Source organism: Triturus cristatus, chromosome 9, assembly GCF_964204655.1.
Source record: "Triturus cristatus chromosome 9, aTriCri1.1, whole genome shotgun sequence".
In the NCBI taxonomy this organism is placed as follows: Eukaryota; Metazoa; Chordata; class Amphibia; order Caudata; family Salamandridae; genus Triturus; species Triturus cristatus.
The window spans coordinates 261,520,012-261,545,581 of NC_140592.1; the positions used below are offsets into that span (position 1 = coordinate 261,520,012).

The following is a 25,570-nucleotide window of genomic DNA, read 5'->3' on the forward strand; positions in this document are numbered from 1 at the left end:
CAGCGCTACGAAGAGCAGAACCGATGCATCGCCACTGCTGCATGGATCAGATCTGCTGCAAAAAGCCGCATCTCAGCCCTTGGCTGCATCAGATCTGCCACTGCGCAATGCATCCTCAGAGCAGGCACTCACATTTCTTGTTGACAGCAGCCTCAGAAACGATGCTGGAATTTGCATCGCATCATCGCAGCGCCTCGGAACAGATGCATCACCCCGACTGTGAATCACATCCTTAACTCCAAACTTTGCATCGCAATCCCTAATCTATGGGATCTTTGACAATGATGCAGCAGGATCTTGCCCCACAGCTTCGCACATCTCAAAATGGATGCATTGCTTTGGCTACACAATGCATCTTTGATGCAGATCCTCGCAACACTGCGCAAACCAGAATTTAAGGTATTCTATTCAGCTGACCTAACTGGCTTCTTGTAGCCGGCCCATACACCAATGTGGTTGTCCTAGTCTTGTGTTTTTGTCCTGGTCCAAGACAACCAGATATCCACCTTTTGCCTCTATTTCCACTAAAACCTTTAAAATTGAATATCTTCAGTTCTACTAATTGGATGTTTATCCTTTTGGTCTTCATTTATTAAAAATTACTCTACTCTTCTAAATCTGTTGTGGGCTCCTTTTGTGGTGTTTTGTCACTGTGTTAGTGTTTGAAGTGTTGAACAAATTCTTTGTACATTGCCTCTGAGTTAAGCCTGACTGTTCTATTCCCAACTACAAGAGGGATGAGCACAGATGTGTTTAGGGGTTGCTTTTGTCTTCACCCTTAGTAGAATTGTGGATGCTGATTTAGAAAAGGTTTACCTCCCTCAACCAGTAACCCAATTTCTCACAGTTTCATAAATTTGTATCCTGTCTTACAAAATTGTAAATGTAGGCCCTTTCATTATAGAGATATTAAGAAACACTTCATGTTGTTTTCAAGTTCATCAATAGTCTAGTCTGAAGGGCACTGGGTTTAAAATGTATGAGAAAGACACTAGTAACAGGAGCTTAACACATGAAGAAGAAAATTAACATACCCGTGCAAGCCTTCTTTAAGAAGCACAGAATCTTTTATAGAGGCTTCTGTATATCTGCACATGATATCATCTGAGTATTTTGTGAAATATGTATCTTGGAATGCATACAGGTAATTCTGGACTATGCCGTGCAACATTCCATCTACCACTGTGATTGCATTGACACAAAAAATGTGTCCATTACGCAGAATGTTTTGGAAAACATGAATGCCTTGTTCTGCATTCTAGGTCCAAGATTTGATTATATGCAAAAAATATAAGGGTCACAGAAACAATGCACCATTTTCTTAACCAAATCTTTACCTGAAAGACCCTCTATTCACTCTTTTGGTTGATCTCTTGATCATGGCAGACAGATATGAAGAGACTATTTGCATTAGCATGACAGCACCCATATTACTGTTTCACACAGAAATATGTGTTTTGGAGAGATGAAAACAATGTCAGAAACTTTTGGCTTTCTTCTGCTATCTACATGCGCTAATTCAGTGGTCTGTGGCCAGTTTACAAAGGGAAATAATTGCCAAAGACAGAGAATAATCCTTTAAAAAAAATCGAATTATAGAAAGGCATTTTCACTCAGTCCCTGCCCATGTGTGTTTTAGATGAAAACATCTACTTTTTAAATTATTTTCTTTCACATGCTCATTAGATGTAGGCCTGAGAAAAATTTTAATTACTTCGGAGTAATTTCAGTACTGATGCATTACTCCTGTGACGTGATTATCCAAATTACCGATTACTGACATAATATCGTCGACAATATCGACCTACCAGAATATCGTGTCAAGAATATCAATGTCCAGAATATCGACATCCTATCTACAATATGGTAAGTACAAAAATATCAAGAAAAAAAATATTGTTGTTTAAAATCTCGAAGTTAAATATATTGTTTTGTTTTTAATGTTATTACTTACCTTCAAATCGATATTCTTGTCGACGATATTCTGGCATGACGATATTTCAACATCGACATTCCGGTAGGTCGATAATCAAGACTCGATATTTTGTCTGTTTACCCCAAATTACATTACTACTCCAGTTTGAGTAATTAAGAGTAATTTGGGGCAAACATCCTACCACAAGAGCAAAGGAACAATGAAGTGAACAGAGATAATGGCTGCTAGCTACTTCTTTTCATGTCCTGTAGCATTTTGTGCTATTTCTTAGCACAAAACAATCCCTCTGGTCCATTTTGGACATGTGCGCATTTTGCACTAAGAAAATAGTGCTACTTGCTTGATTACTCTTCTCACAGAATTGCGAGTCATTTTTGGTAATTACACTAAAAAGTGTTATACCAGCTACATCCATCCCGGATTAAATTACACTATACCTAATTTTTCCAAATTTACTGTCAAGGGCATCTGCCTGGATCACAAATTATTTCCCAAATGTAGAACATTTAACACAGGTCTGAGGGTCTGTAACCAGTCAGATGTCCAATTATCAATCCTGGAATGATCCTGAAAGTCACTACCTGTTACTGTGTTCTAGAACTTCTCCAGCCAAACCAGACTATATCATTTCTTGGTGAAATGTTATGTTTCTACTGCCAATATGGCAGATAAGGTAGACAGCGTATGTGACAGTTACTGGCCTTTATAATGAGACTGGGTAAAATTTACTGTGTGGTGTTCCACAATGGCATTAAAGTCATCAATGTAATCCAGGAAGACAACAATGAGGTCTTCTAGACCAGTTTAGGACTCAAATCGCAAAACTCTGGGAGGTAGTAGAAATATTCTCTATCCCAAAGACGATCAGTGAGATATGCGAGTCGGAGGGTGGTCGGAAGGTACTGGCCCCAAGTGTAACAACTGGAAATTTTTTAAACTGGCACCCTGAGGCCCCTGTACTAAGGATCCAAACCTGGGAGCCAAGTACCATATTTCTACATTAACACAAATGCCCAGTAATTTCAGAGACCTAAAACCCAAAAGGTCATATAGCCCGGAGCACGTGAGAAAAAAACTCAGTTTCGTGATTTTTTTGTTTTCTAGGGCATAATTTTCCTGGGGTAACATCAAATTGCATGCTGATCAGAAAAGGGGCATCAGCTTTAAAATCGAGGGTCAAAAAAGTCATCTGTCCCACTATTTACTGGTAAACGCAGAATTGTAGAGTAGATCAATAATTTCGGCTACACTGTAATGATGAGAGTCAAGGGTCAATAGACAGTCATTGTCAAAATAGTGATGTGGATTCTAAAGGTGAAATGTAAAATAAAATACCATTTAAATCTTACAGACCAAATAAAATAATAGAATTTGCTTCCAATACACGAGTCCAATGAATTTGAATTTTCTCCACAAGAGATCAACACATGGGATTTCTGAAAGAGGAGGGATACAAGATGCAAAAACACACATGCACACACTTGTGTGGAAGAGAGTGTGTGTTTGTGTGTGCGCGTGTGTGTATAGCTTGGCTGATTAAGGAAAAATATACAGGGCTGGTTGTTCAAAATAATTGCAAATTCTTAAAACCATGTGTGAATTCCTTTATTGCATGCAAATATACACATGTATAGTGCACACTATTTTCTTATGTCTCCATGTGAAAAATATTTTTGATTGATAAAACCTTTCAGCTACACACCCAGCAATTATAGAGGCTGCTACCTTCTGTTTCTCTCTCTGAAAAAAAATGTATTCTGCCTTACTAGAATAAAATCTGGCCATTCGCAGCATAGGAAGAGTTGAGAAAGGGGTTTGTAAGTATCTTCAAACAAGTAGCTATGAGTGTGTTCAAACTGTCAAGTGCATTCCAATTCTGGAAGATCACTCTTCCTTAACCACAGATTGAGATTTACTCACATGGAAACTTCCACAAAAAGTCAATCTGATTGGTGAATTAACAAAGTTTGTTTGCACTTGTAAAAAGCACTACTTGTGTATGTAAGTCAGACATGCACATGCAAATTTATTTGTGAATGAGGCTCATATTTATGCACATTTTTCTATGTTAGCCTTTTTTGCATTTGTTCCTATTTGTCAAATGAATATTACTTTCCATGCCTGAAAAAGGCTGGGGTTAATAAATTCCTCATTGTTGGAACTTCCATAAAATATTTGACACTCCATTGTTTGTAGTTCTAAACAAGAAGGGGATTTAATGATGTGAATGAATTCTCTTCCAGGTAACATGTATTAAATAATGGGCACTTTATAAAATGATTCTGAAAATGATAAAAAACATAATAGGATATGGTCAGCGCTTTTAAACTTTCAATTAATTTTCTATAATGTAAATGTACTTAAAAAGAAAGGGGATTCTGAAAATGGTTCGTGTTTTATTATGATGATCATGAATATTTAAAACTATGCTTAAAATGTTTAGTTACAAACATTAAAACAATAAAACACAAAACAGTTTACTTATAACAAACTGAAACATTTAGACATTTTAAAAGTGACACATGTAAACAATTTAAACAACTATTGAGTTGTCTCTATTTCCACCAATTCATTGTGTAGAATGCCTACTTGTAAGACAAAGCTAAACTAAAAGTAAATTAGCGATTTTTCTAATTGTTACTTCAAAAAAAGCAGTTAAAGAAAATCAGAATTCAAGTGTCCTTTAGCTGTTAACCTTTTGTATTTTCCCCATCATCTCAAATCTCAATTTAAATAAAAGGTAATTTGAAAGTAAATCTACCTTTTTTTACCCTTGCAACATTTATTCAGCTGTTAAGAATTGCAATTCACATTAAGACACCTACGGCCTGTGGTTTTTATTTCATTGTCCTTCTCTTATAATGTAATTGGCCTATCACCCTATTCTTTGCAAACATCCTAATCAAATGTGTATGTTTTGGGGGTCAGACATTGGCATAAAGGATATATTCAGCAAGGCACCATAACAAAGTCCTGTTGTTTTTCTGTTCCTTCATTGTTTGATACTGAACACAGAAAAGCTACATGTCTCTGCATTACGTTTTATCGGTAAAGTACCGAAGTGTCAAAGATAAGGATCATTCCCATGACAGATTTTCTTGTTTTATTTTTTATTTTCATTCAAAGCACCTATTAACTTACCTATTTATGTTTAGAATGAACATTTTTGACCTATTGTCACTTTCCTGAAAATAAAATCTTTTACTTCACAAACTCCTTTTTGAATGTATCATTCATAATATTCAGTGAATAATTATAACTGAAAGAAAGCTATCGTTTTAAGTGAAAAGTCTTGGCTCAAACAAAATGTTCTTGCTCTCCTGTTCCTCTAAGTAGGATGCATTTGATTAAACTTTTAAAATATCTCTATTCAATTTTTTTACTATTTTCCATGACACATGTCAGAGTAAGTCAAGTCAACCCAGCTTTAATGTTAGCACATTTCTCGATAAGATTTCTTCCTATGTAAATCAGGCAATGAAATAGGTTGGACAGAATTTTTATAAATAGATGAAAAGTGTGAAGTCCATTTACCGCTTTACAACTGTATGGATGAGTATAAAAAATAGTGTGCATATGGAAAGTCAAAGACTTCTAATCACTAACTTAAAACCTTTAAACTGGATTTGCATGCACCAAGAGTAATGTGAAGAGTGTTAAAGTTTTGAATTTGGACTGCACTACACTCTACTTGGGCAATTCACACCCCTTAAAACATTGGGAAGATTTAGAATGGTGGCTCTGAAATATGAATATTTCATGCAATGACACATTGGCTCAGTAGTGACTATCATCAGCCTGATCAAATTTGAACCACTAATTATAATGGGTAAATCTGATCAATGTAGATTTGCCTAACACTGTAAATGCTTGCAGTGCTGACAAACTTATCTTGATCTGAGTATTTGTGCATATTTGTAGACCTTTGCCTTTTTAGAGCTACTTGACAATGTTTTTTTCTTTTGATGGCACTTATTTTAAAAAAGTACAGAATGTGATTCTTATGAATTATATTGATTTGCAATACTGACTTACATTTTGTTTCTTAGAAATTAATAACAGTGTCATGATGCAATTTCATTAGACATAAACTGTGTGTTGACAGTTTTTGCTCAAGGCAAACAAGACCCTCTGATTTATTCACTTACCAAATTAACAATAAATGGTACCTCTTTTTGTTTGAAAGTCAACAAAATGGAATATATTATTTTTCATAAATCAGCTACAAATAGGCACAAAATAATGTATTATGTGAATAGTATCAAACAATATTTGAAGAGTGAAACAAACTACAAAAATAGCAAAATATTACCAGACTGCTTTTGACACGTCACCTCCTTTTACTCTTTGAATTTTGGCTTAAATATTGGCCTGGCAAAACTAAAAATGTTCAGATGAATTAATTTGAATGCTTCCGTTTCTATATGTATCCTAAAAGATTTTACTGTCCATAAACGCTCAACTGACAAATTATCTGTTCAAGAAAATAAAACTCTCATCAATCTTTTGTTTTATTATGTAATAGAACAGCTCTATTACATTTCTGAATACCAATTTAAAAAGTCATACTGTACTATCCTATCATGTTGTGCAATGATGAATTGCACCGAGGCTCTTAAAATCCAAAAATGAACAGGATGAGACATACCTTTCTTATCCTTCTTCTCTTCCTCTCCCTCACTTGCCCCTAACAATGTGAATATGATCCCCGTCTGAGAATTTACTCCTACAGCAGTAACAAGCATTCGACCAGATCCCTCCATCACATGAGTACCTGAAAGGTAATAAAAAGTTAGTCATGTTAAAAACATATTAACTCAATAAATTACTATGTACACTTCCACAGTCATCTTTGCTCAGTTTAAGTTGATTTAAACCATTTGGAAATATAAAGAGGTCCAACTATCATTTACCAAGTCAGAGTCACTTCAATACAGGTTTAAAAAACATTTTAAAAAGCATAAACATTTTTTAAGTAATTTCATTTTCCTGGAACAATAGCAATTGACGAGCTCTGTAAATGGAACACACAACAATATTTTTAAAACAAAGGCCTTAGGAGTTGACAACGAGGAAAGCGCACTGCAGGACTGTTGGAACTGGCTGTATCTGCTTGGCGGAAGGGATGCTCCTAGCCAGACATAGCTACCATTCCTGTCGAGGGCAGGTAATTACACTCGCTGTATAACCCGTGCTCACCCTTGGGTAGCTTGGCACTGAACAGTCAGGCTAACTACAGAGGTAATGTGTAAAGTAATAGGAGCAGCTGCCACTCACAATAGAAACTTCACACAGCATGTCTGTAAAAACGTTTATATTCAACAAACATATTCAATTATTATACCATGACCATTATATACTTTTGGGCATAAAACACAATCAGAAATATTACTAGCAGTACTAGGCCCACTCGCATGGTTATGCTTTCAGTAGTATGCACACTATGGACAATTCCTAATCTCACTATCCCCTCAACCCCCCAATTGAGAGAGAGCACCCTTATGCGGTGCACAATATCAATATTATGTACATACACAAAACATAGAACACTTTTTAGCAACACTGGTGGCTGAAGCCACACGGGAGAACCCAATCTTAAAAGGTATTTTGCTTTTGGCACCAATCATCATATAACACGGCTGCACGGGGTAGTGTTGTGAATCGCAGGCAGTTTACACATATTCACTCTCTCACACACACACTCACACTGCACCACTATCCGGTGTGACAGGAATCAGCCAGTCCATGCACTCAGCAGTCTAATGCGATGCCACTGATAACCAGCACTTCACATTTCAAACATGATGAATTCCGAACTCCTTCATCAAGAGACGCAATGACCAGTGCATATGGAGTTTGGTTGCACCAGGCAATTCCGGTCACACTCAGAGCAAAGAGTTGCAATTCCAAACCCCTCTGACAGTAAGGCACAACGTCCAGTGCACAATGATACAGGTTGCACCAGTTCAGCAGAGTCACATGAGATAGAAAGAGGCACTACTCTGTGTACACTTCCACCTCCGAGGGCCGCATCCTGAGAATCAGACACCTCATTCAATGAGCATGTATTCGGTATGTCACACAAGGGTAATGCGGCACGACCAATGAAACAGGCCATGCGGCGTTCCACAATGGGTGAATCTGCTCACCACCACTAGATGTTTATAAGTGTCAAAGTCCCTGCAGAAAGGGTAACGCACACTTCAGATGCGGGAAGATTTCTGGTGCTCTGTACTAGGAAATCTGGTCTCCAGACACAAGTCTCAAATCCGTGCTCACACCAGGATGTCAGTTTGGATTTAGTAGCCAAGGTGGACACGTGAGAGGGCACTGCTCTCCAGATGTCACAGGAAAATAGTGTAGGTTCCTCAAGGGAGAGTTTTGATGTCCCTGATATCACCGGAAGGACCGGGGGCCCAACCTCGGGCCCTTGGAGAGCACACTTCATTGTCCTACACTTCAGCAGGTCATTGGCCCATGCCAGGCTCTATATGGACAGTTATCCTCCATGTGCAAAACAGGGTCCTCTGACAATGTGCACCTTGCACTCAGGGTTCTCTGGTCCCAAGTCCCCACAAGTGTATCTCACCCTCTGCTGAAGAATGGCACCTGTAGTCATACTGTTGGATGTCTTTGAAGTCAGGGTGGTTGAGAGGTTTTCCCTTTGAACCACAGATGTCGCCCCTAAATTGTAGGCCTATCTACCATGGGGCCTTGGAATGCAGATCTTAATCTGTAGTGGGGCCATGATCTGGCCTTTAAAGGCTGTGTCAGAAGGAACCTCTATCTTTAATCTATCCTATTTGGCCCTCAAATGGCAGAGGTCTGCTGTTCCAGTGGGATGCTCATGTTTTATGACTGTCGATTGAGGAATGCACAGATGTACCCCATATTAACTTAGGGACAGAGCAAGCCTCATAGGTAGTGAAAACACACATAGGTATTCCTCACTACCTAGGTGCATGTGCGCTATGTCGCACCCAGACTTGTGATGGCAGGATTGACACGTAGATCCTAGCATCAGTGTTGTCAGTTCGCACGCCTGAGTCTGTACATCGGACTGCACACATGTGTAACCAATATGTGTGTCTGTGAGCATGCACTATCCTGTGCTGGCAGGTAGCACACACAATCATGGGCACCATAAGTGAGGGTGCACACTCACTGCAGCCTACACTGGCTAGCTGCTCATGAGTTTATCCAAATAGCTACCAGTGTGCACCCACTGATCTGCAATGACAGATCGTCCAATGTTTCAGAACATAAAATCAGTGCCATTTCCCGACACGATTACGAAGGGGGCATGCACTTTCACGTGGCAAGCACAGGCACATGGCTTACTCAGGCCCGAGCACCTTTGGTGCCAGTGCACACACACCACCCTTCTCAACCGAGAGCCATGGATGCAAGCGCGCAGATGCACCGGTGAGCCTGATACGGAGGTTAGAACACTGTGTTTTCAGGTATACACTCATCAGCCCATGATGGCAATGCTGGGCACCTATTCGCCATGCCATGGGTGCTGGGGCACATCCTCCAGCCTGCCATGGCAGGCAGGCCACATATCGGAAATAGCATCAGGGCCGGTGCACACACCTCGGTCTGCACTGGCAGATGAGCTCATGTTCCGGAACAATGTATATGTGCCTCTTTCTTACCTGTGTAGGAAGGCACATGCACTTCCCCCACGACTTTGGCAGTGAGGTTGTGTGGAGGGCCCTGAGACCACTCCAGAGATTCAGTAACTCTCCAGGAATATTCATGGGGACAGCCAAACTCTAAGGCAGTGGAAGCCCCAGTGGGGGGTACCCCCAGTACCCATACAGGGAACTTTCAAATGTGTCTGAACTGCCTTCAGCCTTGGTGCCCATCAGTGCTTTATGGTGGGGTGCCCTCATGGAAGGGGAGGGACACACTCCAGGTTGGCCATCCTAGGTGGGGGCACAATGGCGCCCCACAGGCCTGCTATTGCAGTCTTGATACAGGGTTGAAGGCTATCTGGTGGATGGCACACTCGGGCTACGTTCACTACTTAGCCCATGCTGTACCCACCCCAGGCATGTGCTGTACCTGTTTATAGGGCGTACAGAGGTACGGCATCAAAACCCAATGGTATCTTCAACCCCAGGACAAAAGGGGCTAGGTAGGCAGGCACACCTTTCCTCTGCCATACAGGGGGATGGGCCCAGTTTCCTATGGTTTGACAGAGAGAGTTGGCAAAGACTAGGAGGAAAAAGTGAAAGGTTTTGGGGTTATTTCTACTAAGGAGGCCATGTCCAACACAGATTCATGAAAATTACATGATTAAGATCTTGTATACATATTACAGAAATCACAGTTTCTTTCATCAACCTGTAGGTTCTGCCAGTTAAAAACTTCAGAGGTAATATATTTATTCTTAACAATAAAAAAAATTAGAAATACCATGGTCAAGATTCTAGGTTAAATACATTTAGGGACGTTTGCATGAAGTGCTTGAAGCTATAATAACTTTCACTACTTTTTAAAATAAAAATTAATGTCCATTCTCAGGCATTGCCTAATAGCTGTTTTATCAATCAGTACATTTGTAGAGCGCACAACTCGCCCGTGAGGGTCTCAAGGCGCTGGGGGGGGGGGGGGCAGGTTGCTGCTACTGCTCGAACAACCAGGTCTTGAGGATTCTCCTGAAAGCCAGCAGGTCCTGGGTCTGTCGTAGGCGGATGGGGAGGCTGTTCCAGGTTTTAGCAGCGAGGTGGGAGAATGATCTGTCACCGGTGGTTGCTCGATGGATGCGGGGGACGGTGGCGAGGTCAGCGGAGCAAAGCTGGTGGTTCGGGGTGTAGAAGTTGAGTCGTTCGTTGAGGTACGCTGGTCCGGTGTTGTGGAGAGCTTTGTGAGCGTGGGTGAGGAGCTTGAAGGTGATCCTCTTGTTGACAGGGAGCCAGTGAATGTCTTTCAGGTGGGCTGAGATGTGGCTGTGGTGGGGGATGTCGAGGATGAGGCGTGCAGAGGCGTTTTAGTCGTTTCTGGAGTTTGGCTGATGTTCCTGCGTAGAGAGCATCGCCGTAGTCCAGTCTGCTGCTGACGAGGGCCTGGGTGACTGTCCTTCTGGTACTGGTGGGGATCCATCTGTAGATCTTGCGGAGCATGCGGAGGGTGTTAAAGCAGGAGGAGGAGACGGCGTTCACTTGCTCGGTCATTGACAGTGGGGAGTCCAAGATGACTCCCAGGTTGCGTGCGTGGCTAGTGGGCATCGGTGCAGCCCCCAGTGCGGCCGGCCACCATGAGTCATCCCAGGCGGAGGGGGTGGATCCGATGATGAGGACCTCCATCTTGTCCAAGTTCAGTTTCAGGCGGCTGATCGTCATCCATTCGGCGATGGCCTTCATTCCTTCGTGGAGGTTGGATTTGGTGGTGGTGGGGGCCTTGGTGAGGGAGAGGATCAGCTGGGTGTTGTCGACGTATGAGACGATGTTGAGGTCGTGTGATCTGGCGATGTTGGTGAGTGGTGCCATGTAGATATTGAAGAGTGTCGGGCTGAGGGACGATCCTTGGGGTATGCTGCAGATGATCTTGGTGTCTTTGGAGTCGAATGGGGGAGGCAGACACTCTAGTTCCTGCCGGTGAGGAAGGAGGTGGTCCAGTCCAGTGCTTTGTCATGGATCCCTGCGTTGTGGAGGCGTGTGCGGAGGGTGTGGTGGTAGACGGTGTTGAAGGCGGCCGAGAGGTCCAGGAGGATGAGGGCTGCAGTTTCTCCGTTGTCCATCATGGCCCTGATGTTGTTGGTTGCAGCGATGAGGACTGTTTCGTTGCTGTGGTTGCTGCGAAATCCAGATTGGGACGGGTCCAGGATGTTATTTTCTTCGAGGAAGGAGGTCAGTTGCCTGTAGACGATCTTCTCAATGACTTTCACCGGTCCTTGGAGTCAGCTTTGGGTTTCTTCAGTAGGGCGTTGATCTTGGCATGCTTCCAGCTCTCCGGGAAGGTGGCGGTCTCGAAGGAGCTGTTGATGATCTTGCAGAGATGGGGTGCGATGGTGGAGCTTGCTTTGTTGAAGATGTGGTGCGGGCAGGGGTCGGATGGTGAGCCGGAGTGGATGGTGTTCATGATTTTGATGGTGTCTTCGTCATTGATGTGGGTCCAGGAGAGCAGGGGTTCGATGTTGATGTGGCTGGGGGCGGTGTGTCTGAGGTGTCTGTGTTTGTCTGGGGGGCCTGGTTGCTGAAGCTGTCGTGGATGTCTGTGATCTTGCAGTGGAAGAAGGTGGCTAGGTAGTCACAGAGGTCTTTGACATTGTACATTGTACATTGTAGTTGGAAAATAGACTGACCAGTGAAAATATCCTGCTGTATCTGAAACTATTTCAATGTGAAGTTATATTTTCCTAAGACAAACAATTAAATACATCTTTATACTACATGCTCCATTTGTGTGTCTTCCATACCTTATTAATAATGTTGAAACCTTCAAACAACAATAGAAGAAGCACTAGGTGTCATTCTTATCATGTGCTTTTTAATGATCATACTGTTTGACTAGCCATTAGGCTCATCATCAAGTAAGATTTAATTGCATGGAGCTTTAGCCACAAAACACAAGGGAGAAAATAATACATTTGCTTCCTTGGGATTACTCCATGGGTTGGAACAAATTTCAGATTTTTTGGGAAGTAATGAAGAATTCTAGCCGACGTCAAGGAGATCAATGATAGTTGCAGAATTGAAGGAAAACACAATGGTGCCGATCACGATCCGGCAAAAACCGGGTACGAACCGTCGGACGGAGCATAATCTCCGTCCGACGCGTACCCGGTCGCCAATTTTTACAAACAAGGAATTACGATTCGCACGGGTACACCAGTACCGTACGAATCGTAAAAAAGCCCGACCGACCAAAAAAAACCTACCAATGCGATCCGGAAAAGCGCCGACCTGACGTCGGGACGCTCGCAGCCAGCCATTCACGACCCAGGAATCACGATTCGCACCGACGTCACCCCGCACGGTGAATATTTTACGGCAGCCAAAAACTGCCGGGAAATCAGGACGACGCGAACAAGGACCACCAGTACGCGACGGACAGACGACGACGCGAACAAGGAGGACCAGTACGCGACGGACACACAGGACCACGCGACCAAGGAGGACCCGTACGCGACAGGACGACGCGATCAAGGAGGACCCGTATGCGACAGGACGACGCGATCAAGGAGTACCAGTACGCGACGGACAGACATGGACCCGAACCTACGAGTCATCCCTGCCCTCATAGCAGTCCACCTCCTCTACAGGTTACGACGCAGATGCCGCAGAAGGTCAGAATAACTAAGGGAGGGGGGAAAGTGGGGTGGGGTGGGGGTGGCAGGACCAGGGCAGGCCACAAAACAACCACATAAGTCACACACCACACATGGCCTGGACATACCTGACTCCCATGCCCTGGTCACCACGAGGGGGTGGGGGCGTGTCCTGATAAGCCAGCGACCGCCACAACGGAAGTCCGTCACCACGCGAACCGGCAACACAACCAGACAGGTACGTCCCGTACCCACGCCTGAAGAGCGTGGGTACGAGTCGGACCACGCCCACACACGTCACCCCAACAATGGCGGGACGGATCGCACCCACGTGGCAAAGGCCTGGGTACGGGCCGCACAAGCATCACATAGCGTGGGGACGGATATGTACGGACCCTACCCCCACCCCGTATGCAAGGAGCGCACCCCCCACCCCAACAGTGAAAGTACGACCCGTACCCCCACCCGCGTATGCATGGAGCGTACCCCCACCCCAACAGTGTAAGTACGACCCGTACCCTCACCCACGTATGCATGGAGCGTACCCCCCACCCCAACAGTGTAAGTACGACCCGTACCCTCACCCGCGTATGCAAGGAGCGTACCCCCCACCCCAACAGAGTAAGTACGACCCGTACCCCCACCCGCGTATGCATGGAGCGTACCCCCCAGCCCAACAGTGTAAGTACAACCCGTACCCTCACCCGCGTATGCATGGAGCGTACCCCCCATGCCAACAGTGTAAGTACGACTCGAACCCTCACCCGCGTATGCATGGAGCGTACCCCCCAGCCCAACAGTGTAAGTACAACCCGTACCCCCACCCGCGTATGCATGGAGCGTACCCCCATGCCAACAGTGTAAGTACGACTCGAACCCTCACCCGCGTATGCATGGAGCGTACCCTCCATGCCAACAGTGTAAGTACGACTCGAACCCTCACCCGCGTATGCATGGAGCGTACCCCCCAGCCCAACAGTGTAAGTACAACCCGTACCCCCACCCGCGTATGCATGGAGCGTACCCCCACCCCAACAGTGTAAGTACGACCCGTACCCTCACCCGCGTATGCATGGAGCGTACCCCCCACCCCAACAGTGTAAGTACGACCCGTACCCCCACCCGCGTATGCAAGGAGCGTACCCCCCACCCCAACAGTGTAAGTACGACCCGTACCCCCACCCGCGTATGCATGGAGCGTACCCCCCAGCCCAACAGTGTAAGTACAACCCGTACCCTCACCCGCGTATGCATGGAGCGTACCCTCCATGCCAACAGTGTAAGTACGACTCGAACCCTCACCCGCGGACATACGGACCGTACCCCCACCCCCACCAGTGTAAGTACGACTCCTACCCCCACCCGCGGACTCACGGACCGTACCCCCACCCCAACAGTGTAAGTACGACCCGTACCCCCACCCGCGTATGCATGGAGCGTACCCCCCAGCCCAACAGTGTAAGTACGACCCGTACCCTCACCCGCGTATGCAAGGAGCGCACCCCCCACCCCAACAGTGAAAGTACGACCCGTACCCCCACCCGCGTATGCATGGAGCGTACCCCCACCCCAACAGTGTAAGTACGACCCGTACCCTCACCCGCGTATGCATGGAGCGTACCCCCCACCCCAACAGTGTAAGTACGACCCGTACCCTCACCCGCGTATGCATGGAGCGTACCCCCACCACACCAGTGTAAGTAGACTCGTACCCTCACCTCGAATGCATTGAGCGTACCCCCACCGTGTATGTTCCAAGCGTACATATCCTGAAATCGGAGGTGTGTGTGCAGAGTCCACCCAGCAGTGCCCTGAGACAGGAGGGGTGGGTGTGGAGTCCTCCCAGCAGTGCCCTGAGACAGGAGGGGTGGGTGCCTATCACTAACAGCAGTGCCCTGAGACAGGAGGGGTGGGTGCCTATCACTCCCAGCAGTGCCCTGAGACAGGAGGGGTGGGTGTGGAGTCCTCCCAGCAGTGCCCTGAGACAGGAGGGGTGTGTGCAGAGTCCTCCCAGCAGTGCCCTGAGACAGGAGGGGTGGGTGCCTATCACTCCCTGCAGTGCCCTGAGACAGGAGGGGTGTAACACATGTGTGTGAGGCCAGAATTATCCACATGCATACTGGCTACAAGGGAACATGTGCCCATGAACTCATGTCAACAGACTCCACACACAAGTACAGTGATCACCAAGGATGCCACGATTGTTGCAGGTGGAGACACGGCCCTGCATGCATGGCCAAAGTAGAAGGGCTCCGTCACACACACAGCTCATGTAGACACAGCTCTGCGCTAAACATTGGGAACACCCTGCAGGGAAGAAAGCTGGGTACACAGAGGAAGGAATACACCCTGGGACAAGTGCACCATGCAGTAACTGCTTACATAAACAAAGAAAGTTAGCCAACACCTTGTGATGGCACACAGATCCCAGGGTCCCACCAATGAGCAGTACACTACTACATATCCCACACACCCAAACCCTTACACACCACCCAAAACCATGTAGCAGCCCCACCAACACCAATACCAGCATAGCAGTAGTGTGATAATGAAAACAAAATTAAGCTTTATTCAGCATGAGCACAATGTCCGTGGATCGCAGGCAGTTCAATCTTCACAAAGCCCATAGGGCAGTCAATGATTCTCAGCTGGATGGGGGACACAGTGGGATGCGTGTCCCCTACCTTGCCTGCACAGTCAAATGGCATCGTCTTCCACACTGGTGAGGGCATCAGGGGGGGGGGAAGCAACAGGCACCGCAGGGACATCAGGGCAAAGGGGCGGCGTTGTGGGTGCAGGGATGGAGGACTCCACCACAGGGGGTGGGTCAGTGCCAAAGGCGGAGGCCAGGATGGCACTACACACCTTTGCAAGGTCCTCCAGGGAGTCCCCTGCACCCGAAGGGACCTCAGGCCCCAAGGAGGGGGGGGGGTCAGAGGGATGGGTCGCAGCGCCACCGGGGGAGGGTGGAGACAGGGGGGGAGACTCAACCACCCTGACCGGGGACCTCCTTGACCGCTTGCGTGGTGGTGTAACTGTGGGGCTCAGGGACAGAGCGGCCATGAAGGAGTCCTTGGGGGAGATGTGGCCAGGAGAGCTGAGGGGAGGGGATTTGGAGGGAGTGGACTGGGTGGAATGCGGACTCCCACTATGGCTGCGTGTCACACGTTTGCCCCCCGACCCAGTGGGTGTGCCTACCTCACCCTGTGTGTGCGTGTCAGGAGGAGTGCGAGGACCTTCCCTGCTGGTGTGGTGCCCGTGTCCGTTGATGTGGGTGCATGCCGACGTCTGGGTGTACGTGGGACAGGCATGGGAGTGGGAAGTGTGGATGGGGCAGGGGTAGGTGGGGGGAGGTCGCGCTGCAGGAGACCCACTGCTGCAGTCAGTGTGGAGTCTATGGACCTCAGCAAGTTGCATTGGTCAGCCTGCGATGAATGAATGCCCTCCAAGAAAGCCTCGATGTTGGTGAGGGTTTTGCCGTGGGCATGGAGGACATTAAGGATCGCAGCCTGACCAACCTGCAGTTGCCGCTGGATGTCCACAGACTCTGCATTGGCGGCAGCAGTGGAGACAGGGGCAGGGGGTGCGGTGCCTGGCAGGAAGGAGACATGCTGTGACCGGGCACGCTGGGAAGGGACACGAGCAAGTGGGAGGCGGCTGGTGGGAACTGAGGGGGCGGTGCGAGGTGTTGTTCCGCTGTCAGCTGCTGGTGCAGCCACCGCCCACTCGGAGACATCCTCCTCGGACCTGTCAGCTTCGTATTCTGACGTGGCAGTCGACAGGTCCTCGGCCGCACTATCCTCCACCTCTGTCCCACTCGATGTGCCAGCCCCGATGTCAAGGCTGGCACTGGTGCTCGGTCCCTCCGCCTTGCCTGTGTCCATGTCTCCCTCTGTGTCCCCCGACGATGCTGTGGGCAGGGTGGAGAGACAGAAATTAATCAGACAGCTGTACACATCAGTCACATGAGTCCAATCGACATAGGTAACACTGCATAGCCTGAAAAGGAAGATCCCTAACATCTACTAAACAAGGTACCGATGTAGGGCATGAAACACACAGTTGGTTGAGCCACCATGCCACTGAAATACCATGGAGAGCATGAGACAATAGCTAAACACAGGAAACGGAGTCTGACATAGCACCCAGGCCCTGGGGACAATCCAGCACTGCATCTGCACCACACAGCGTTGGCGAAAATACCGATGACCAGGGACCATATCCATGAACTTGAGACACATGCTGCATAGGTAATGCTGAAAACATGCCCAACATGACTCGGTCACTGCACATTGCGTGTGTGTCCAGACACATCACACACTGCCCAGACCCAGCAAGTAGATATCAGGATTTGACACATAGGCATTGCCCGCCCCAACAAGACCCTACACGAGGCAAATTGTTGAGACACAGGTGGCACCAACATCTCATAGTCTGGGTGATACACACAGGGGCAGGCAAAAAGCAAGATTGGACGCCAAACAGCCAAGGTGCGCCTGTACAAATAATGAGGTACCAGTGCCCATCCTCAGATGAGTATAACAAGACACACAGGCACTGGCAACTGTGAGTATGAAGAAGGACAATCAGGTCAGGCTGCACAGTGGACACCTGTACAAAATAGCACGTCTATATACATGGTGACAGGGGACAATGGCACAGAGCACAACCTACGCTGTAGACACTGAGATTGTCCACGTTTATGATGACACATACACCACTGAGGAAAAGGTGCCCCAGGGGACAGTAGTGGGCACGCAACTACATGCTACTGAATGGTAATGACTGCAACACACGTCACCATCCCTGCACTATGTGTATCGCACACTCATGCACATCATGTCACAGGCCACTACATAGGACATGCGCGCTGTAAGACATGACACATGAGAGACCAACTCCCATGTCTGGAGTCAGCATCAGTGCCAACTGACATGGAACCCACATGCAGTGAACTTGACAGTGCACAGGCAAGGTCCCACAACCTGTTACACACCACCCCCACACATGATGCTACAGTCATTGTTCTCGTGGACAAAGCGCCAGCCTACATTACCTTGTGAAGGAGTGACTACACACAGACCAGGGAACACATTGCAAGGAGGGTAAGGGTGGCAGGGGCGCAGCGCTATACTGGGGCAAACAGGATCTGCACAGCACCTTTAAACCATGCCAGTGAATTCATGCTACTGTGCCCTTACAAATGCCGGTGACACACAACAAACACACATGTACCTACCCCCTTCCGGCTGCTGCATCGCCTGTAAGCGCCTCTCCAGGTCTGGAAAGACCACCGGCAGCACACGCCTGTGGAGGTGGCTCAGACGGCGGCGGCCGCGGTTCTTGTGGCTCTCAGGTGAGTCCCCCAGCAGGAGCCGTGCAATCCTCCGCGTCCAGCGTTTCCTCACCTGGGGCAGGCTCCGCCTCCGACCATCCACACCCCTCACGGCACTCGCATGTACGCTCACTATCACTACGAGTACGCATACGCGTGCAGACCCATAGTGATAGTGAGCGTAGATGCGTGTGTACGGTCCGTACCACTACGGGTACGCATACGCGTGCAGACCCATAGTGATAGTGAGCGTAGATGCGTGTGTACGGTCCGTACCACTACGGGTACGCATACGCGTGCAGACCCATAGTGATAGTGAGCGTAGATGCGTGTGTACGGTCCGTACCACTACGGGTACGCATACGCGTGCAGACCCATAGTGATAGTGAGCGTAGATGCGTGTGGGCAGGCCTAGTGTAATGTCATGTGACCTGTGGCTCCGGTGTTCCGCAACCAGTCTCTGCAATCGGCGTGGGGGTAGGACTCGAACGTACTGGGTACACGGTGGTACGACACGTACTGGGGTGGGGGTACGACTGGAACGTACTGGGGTGTAGGTTCACGGTGGTACGACACGTACTGGGGTGGGGGTACGACTGGAACGTACTGGGGTGTACATGGACGGTGGTTTGACACGTACTGGGGTGGGGGTACGACTGGAACGTACTGGGGTGTAGGTACACGGGGGTATGACACGTACTGGGGTGGGGGTGGGGCTCGAACGTACTGGGGTGTAGGTTCACGGTGGTACGACACGTACTGGGGTGGGGGTACGACTGGAACGTACTGGGGTGTAGGTTCACGGTGGTACGACACGTACTGGGGTGGGGGTACGACTGGAACGTACTGGGGTGTAGGTACACGGGGGTATGACACGTACTGGGGTGGGGGTGGGGCTCGAACGTACTGGGATGTACATACACGGTGGTTCGACACGTACAGGGGTGGGGGTAGGACTCGAACGTACTGGGTACACGGTGGTACGACACGTACTGGGGTGGGGGTACGACTGGAACGTACTGGGGTGTAGGTACACGGGGGTATGACACGTACAGGGGTGGGGGTAGGACTCGAACGTACTGGGTACACGGTGGTACGACACGTACTGGGGTGGGGGTACGACTGGAACGTACTGGGGTGTAGGTACACGGGGGGTATGACACGTACTGGGGTGGGGGTGGGGCTCGAACGTACTGGGGTGTAGGTTCACGGTGGTACGACACATACTGGGGTGGGGGTACGACTGGAATGTACTGGGGTGTAGGTTCACAGTGGTACGACACGTACTGGGGTGGGGGTACGACTGGAACGTACTGGGGTGTACATGGACGGTGGTTTGACACGTACTGGGGTGGGGGTACGACTGGAACGTACTGGGGTGTAGGTACACGGGGGTATGACACGTACTGGGGTGGGGGTGGAGCTCGAACGTACTGGGGTGTACATAGACGGTGGTACGACACGTACTGGGGTGGGGGTACGACTTGAACGTACTGGGGTGTACCTAGACGGGTGGGGGTATACATACACGGGGGGTACGTGTCGGACGTACGGGGGCTGGGGGGAGTGTTGGGCGCGTATGCGGGCACATGTCTCCATGGTTGCTATAGGAGTTCGGTGCGGACGGTGTTTTTTCCATACGGTCGTACGCTCGGACGCACGGGATGGATCGTGATTCCTCGGTCGGACTTGGCTTTTCACGTTTGTAAGGTAAATCGTCCGAGGACGTGTCGGACACATTTTCCGACCCGAGGACGTGTGGGGAATGATTCCCAGTGCGGTTCGTATGGACTTTTTACCATGCGAATCGTGATTGCCAGTTCGTACGGCACTTGTACGATTCGTACGGTAAAAAGACCCGATACGAGTCGCACGGGGACATTTTTTACCGGATCGTGATCGGCACCAATGTGTATACATTTCTGGATGGCATATTTAAGTACATTCAGCACAAAAGTACATATACACATTTTACTTTTTTGCATGGTGGGGGAAACAATTATGCACTTCTGCCCTACAGATGTGTACATTGAATATGTCTTTTATGTGCATGCCAACCTTTACAGATGGACACATTAGGGATTCTGATAAACCAACACCAACGTTTGTACAAATGAGTTTGCAAATGTCACCAGGGTGCCAGATTTACCGTCAGACAAACTTCACTAACAAGGGGTTTTGTGAGTCAAGAATGGGTTGTTATCTACAGACATATTGTTTTTGCACACCTAAGTTGCACTTTAAGAGAGAGAGAACAATAGTATCTCTAACTTACACTGTGCCAGAATCTCACACAGTATGCTGAAATGACAGAATCTATCAGTTGTACTGGAACATCTCAATTAGATACTTTTTCACTTATACCAAGACAGATATGAGGGCTAGAAATACAGTTATCGGCACAGACTGTCCACTCCAAATATGACTGTGGAACCACTGTTATCATTCAAAGACTATAGAGGAAGAGACCTCCTTTGTCAACTCAAAGCTCTGCAAGTGCAAAATAAACTGATCCACTGCTGGAAGTCATAGGGAGAAACTGGACAGTTATAGTATGAATTAATGAATTATGCAAAGAAGGATGTTGTTGAAGGGTGATTACTGGAAGGATATGGAGGCAGAGTAATACAATGGCTGTATGGAAAGGGTAAAGGTGGAGGTTTGCAGAGGAGTTTCTGCTTTGAATCATATGAGACATTGCTAGACTAGTGTGATTAAACATTTTTGGGGCTCTGGATAGTGCTTAGAGATTGTGGGACAGTGCTAGCACTCTGAAGTAGTTTAGAATGTAGTGCTGGAGTGACCACGTGGTGTGATATCCCTCTGGGCTGCTGGGCTAGTAGTAGCCAGAGGGTGAAGATATTTTGTGTTTTGTGATGGAGGGGAGAGGCATCTTGTTGCTTCTGTGGGCAGTTAGAATCATGTTTTCTGAACAATTTACAAACTAGAACCATGAAATTATATTTGTGAATGACAAAAAATTGCTAATATGTTGATTATAATTCCCCTTGACATTAAGTTCTAATTGTAACCCAGTGCTTTAATGACTACCATAGCATTTACAAAAGGCAATTTACTATTTATTAGAGTGTACTAGTCTTTGTTTCAGCCTAGGGAAACAAGGCAACAAAAATGTCATGCAATAAAAAATATTACTACAGCTCAGTGAATATTACAGTGAATATTACTCCCGGTGTTCCGAACACCAATGGATTATAATGAAAATGCAAAAGATTCCCACTTTTTTAAACTGTCAAGAACCAAAGTATATTTTACCAATTTCCTCATTACTACTTAAAGGGGTGTTAGGAATTGGGCCCCTGGTTGATTGGGACATAAACCCTGGTCAATCAGCAACCAAAATCCTAGTCAGAGTAAGGCACAAGCAAAGCCTATATTAACCTGTGCTCACCCTCTGTTAGCTTGGCACAGAGCAGCCAGGCTTAGCTTTAGAGGTAACGTGTACAGTATTTGTGCAACACTGCAAAAAATAAAACAGTGAAAACCCCACACAAAAAGATCAGGTCAGATAAATAGAGCTTAATTTCATAAAGAACACAAGATAAAAATGACAAACATCCCATAAGCAGAACTGGAGTTATGATTTTTCTAAAGAATAAACAGTAAAATAGTGATTAAAAGAATAAAGCGTTAGCCAGGGATATCGGTTCGCATTGGACCAGGTCAAATCTGAAAAGCTCAGGCCACCTGCAATGGAGCACGGGTCAGATACATTCTCAGAGTAGTTCCACTGAAGTTTTACCCTTTCAAGTTTTGTGCCATCTTTCCCGTTCACAGGGGAGAAGTTTGCAGAGATCATGGTCGACAGAGCGCAAATAGCAGACCTGGCATTGTGGACAGATGGGCTTGGGTCTTACAGTGTCGATCCACGCTGGTGGAAGAATCTTGTGCAGACGGATCTTGCTGTGTTAACTGATGAACGTGCGTGGCTTGCACTGGTTTTCGGTGCAAGCAGTGTAGTTCCGGAACAAACAGGCCCATTCAAGTTCATAAAGAGCCCAAATCCTTGATTTTAAGATCTTAAAAACACGTTGAAGGGCCCAGGACCTGAGAGGCCCCTCTTGGGCGTCAGGAGTTCATTAAAGATGGGTCCAAGACCTGTGGGGAGCCTGTTATGTCCCTGAGGCTCAGATCAGGAGGCCATCAGACTAGCTCTTTGAGTCCCTCTAGGGTCCTGGGTTCAGATGAGTTCTAGGTCCATTGCTTCCTTTCCAGGCTAGAGGGCAGCAAGGCAGCAGTTCCTTTACAGTGGTAGTCCAGCAGAGTGGCAGTCCTTTCAGCAGCACAGCAGTCTTTCTTCCTGACAGAGTATCCACAGGTGCAGAGGTGTACTGAAGTGGTGGTGCCAGAAGTCCAGTCTCACTACTGGGGGTATGCAGCCCTTTGTGTGGAGGTGGGACACAGCCTATTCAGTTGTAAGTGAAGCTGGGTCCAGCTCCTCTCTCTCATCCTGCCATGACGGCCCATCAAGTCACACCTAAGCTCCCATTGTGTGTGGTTGTCTATATGGAATACACAAATCCCAATTGTCACCCACCACAGACATTTGATCAGAGACAGGCAGCAGGTACCAAATAGCTAAAGCAGGAAAATGCCAACTTTCTATAAGTGGAATATTCAGATTTGCAATTTAAAACTGGACTTCCCCATAAGTTGTGATTTTTAAATTGTGATTCCAGAGACACCAAACTTCGATCAATCATATCTTACCAGTTGGGAATTAAAGTTATAAAATGTAATAAGGAAATCCCAATGTTATCCTATGTTTTCAGTAGTGAAAAATGAATTGATATGTTTTTTATTACCAAGACAAGTAGAACTTAAAGGCACATGTCCTGTTTTTTAAATACATTGCACTCTGCCCTCAGGGCTGTCCAGGGCCTACCCAAGGGGTGGCATATATTATATAAGAAAGGTTTGGGCCTGGCAAAAGGTTTATTTTGCCAGGTCGACATAGCAGTGTAAACTGCACAAACACAGGCAAACAAATGCAGCAACCAAGGCTCAGTTCTAAAACACGGGTGGGGACATTTTAATTATACATATGTGGCAGCTCCCAGTAGGAGCAGAGGGTCAACACCCTTATGCCCTATAGAAGGTACGTACATGTGCAAAACTTAAAATGACATGTCCTAGTTATTAAATGCATTACATTTTGCCCTTGGGCTGTCCAGGGCCTACCTTAGGGGTGACTTAGATGTATTAAAAAGGAAGTTGTGGGCCCAGCAATAGGTTTTAACTTGCCAGGTCGACATGGCAATTTGGAAATGCACATATAGACATAGCAATGGCAGGCCTGAGACATGTTTAAAGGGCTACTTAATTGGATGGTACAATCCCTGCTGCAGGCCCACTAGTAGCATTTAAATAACTTATGAAATTGTGGTTTTATTTTCAGTCTGAAACATTTGCAAATGGTTACATGTTCAGACACGCATGATTTTGAAGGTTCACACGTCTGTACAGGGCAAATACTGGACTTTCTCTCCTCTTATCTAATTCCTATGTTTTCAGCCTTCTCCTACTGAGGGTGCCACACTTTAATTCTCATACCAAAGAGGTCATGTTCCACATTTTTGGCCACTATGCATTGGATAATACTTTTGATGCTTTGCAGGACCTAAAACACATTGTATATAGAAAAGAAATAAACAAGCTTCTTTAGTTAGTATCTCAGTTATCTGTGCTTCTGCCTTTAAGCGTATAGTATGTAAAAACATTTTGCTTTGCAAAGCATGTGAGATGACAACTTCATTCATTCATTCTTTGTTCCATTCATGATTCATGCTTTCATTTATAGTTCTATCAAACATCTATTTGCCCATTCATTAGACCACATTGCACTTGTCACAACAGACATTACACTCTCTAAGTTTTCCTAGATTATGATCTCTACATAGTATACGATATATTGTAACGTGATTAACCCTTGCAAGTTTTTAACATTTCACTATTTATATAGCTGAAACCCTGTTACCGCAAAATGAAACATGTTGCAAGTAAGGGTTAAACAGTACAAAATTTGAAGATATGGACATCAATTACAGTTCAACAGGAGTGTACTTACTATATATATTACATGTGTAGACCTCAGTCTTCTACAGAAATATTATTTTAGAATTCCAATCATTACCAAATATTATGTCAGTGTAAGCATTAGTTCTGGGCAAAAGAATGTTAACATAATATCTGAAGAATTTCCAGCATCATACTACTGCAAGCATTTTCGCATCAGAGCCAACAATGTATTAACAATTTATCACACTAAAGTCAGTGCAACCATTACACAGGAATGGAGCCAGTGTACCTTGAATCCCCACCATATGTCCAGACACAATCCTTGATGCTTGTTCAGATTTGCACAGTCCCACATTAATACTAACCATGTTTATATTTGCCCTATTTTCTGTAAGCCTTTGCATATGTGTAAATGAAACATATCACTTAGTGTATTTTCAGATTTACCGCATCACTAATTCATCTTGAATGCTCAATGTCGGGCCAGGTTCATAACATTATTTGGGAGAACGTGACTGCATGTAAACATGTTCACAATCATTCATTAGTGCTCATGCATGGAGAGATCTGCACTATTCTACTGCATGGTTACTGGACGGGACATGGAACCGGTCTCTCGTTGCAATAAGGGCTTGTCCTCTCTGTTTGGCGGTACTGTGCCCAGTAAACCCCCTCCCCCTTATGAGATGTGGCTGTGGTAGGCCACTATCAGACAACAGAGACGTAATAGTTTTCTCTAAGGAGCCTGCAGTGGGGGTGTATGTGGGGAAATTGGTCAGAGCCAGCAGCAAAAGAACATTTTATGAACCAGCACGTATTGCTCTTTTTTTTTTAACAGAACAGGAACATTTGGTTTGATGTCCTAGGTGAGGGATTTGTTTACTTTGGCATTATTACACCTTGGCCTGCTTCATATAGTTGTTAACATTCTTCACATTAGTTTTGAATGTTTAGTTATTGTCCTTTGATTTCATTGATGGTG

General features: G+C 46.4%; 1 protein-coding gene across 4 annotated transcripts in view; it reads right to left on the reverse strand.

Annotated features, from left to right (window-relative positions):
- LOC146797710 (plasma membrane calcium-transporting ATPase 2-like) overlaps positions 1-25,570 on the reverse strand; it is a 2,176,758-nt gene that overhangs the window by 447,511 nt on the left and 1,703,677 nt on the right. For all 4 annotated transcript variants that reach the window (XM_085624877.1, XM_085624876.1, XM_085624878.1 and 1 more), the window contains one exon: positions 6,585-6,710. In XM_085624877.1, the coding sequence (XP_085481003.1) occupies positions 6,585-6,710 (126 nt within the window). The remainder of the gene's footprint in view (positions 1-6,584; positions 6,711-25,570) is intronic.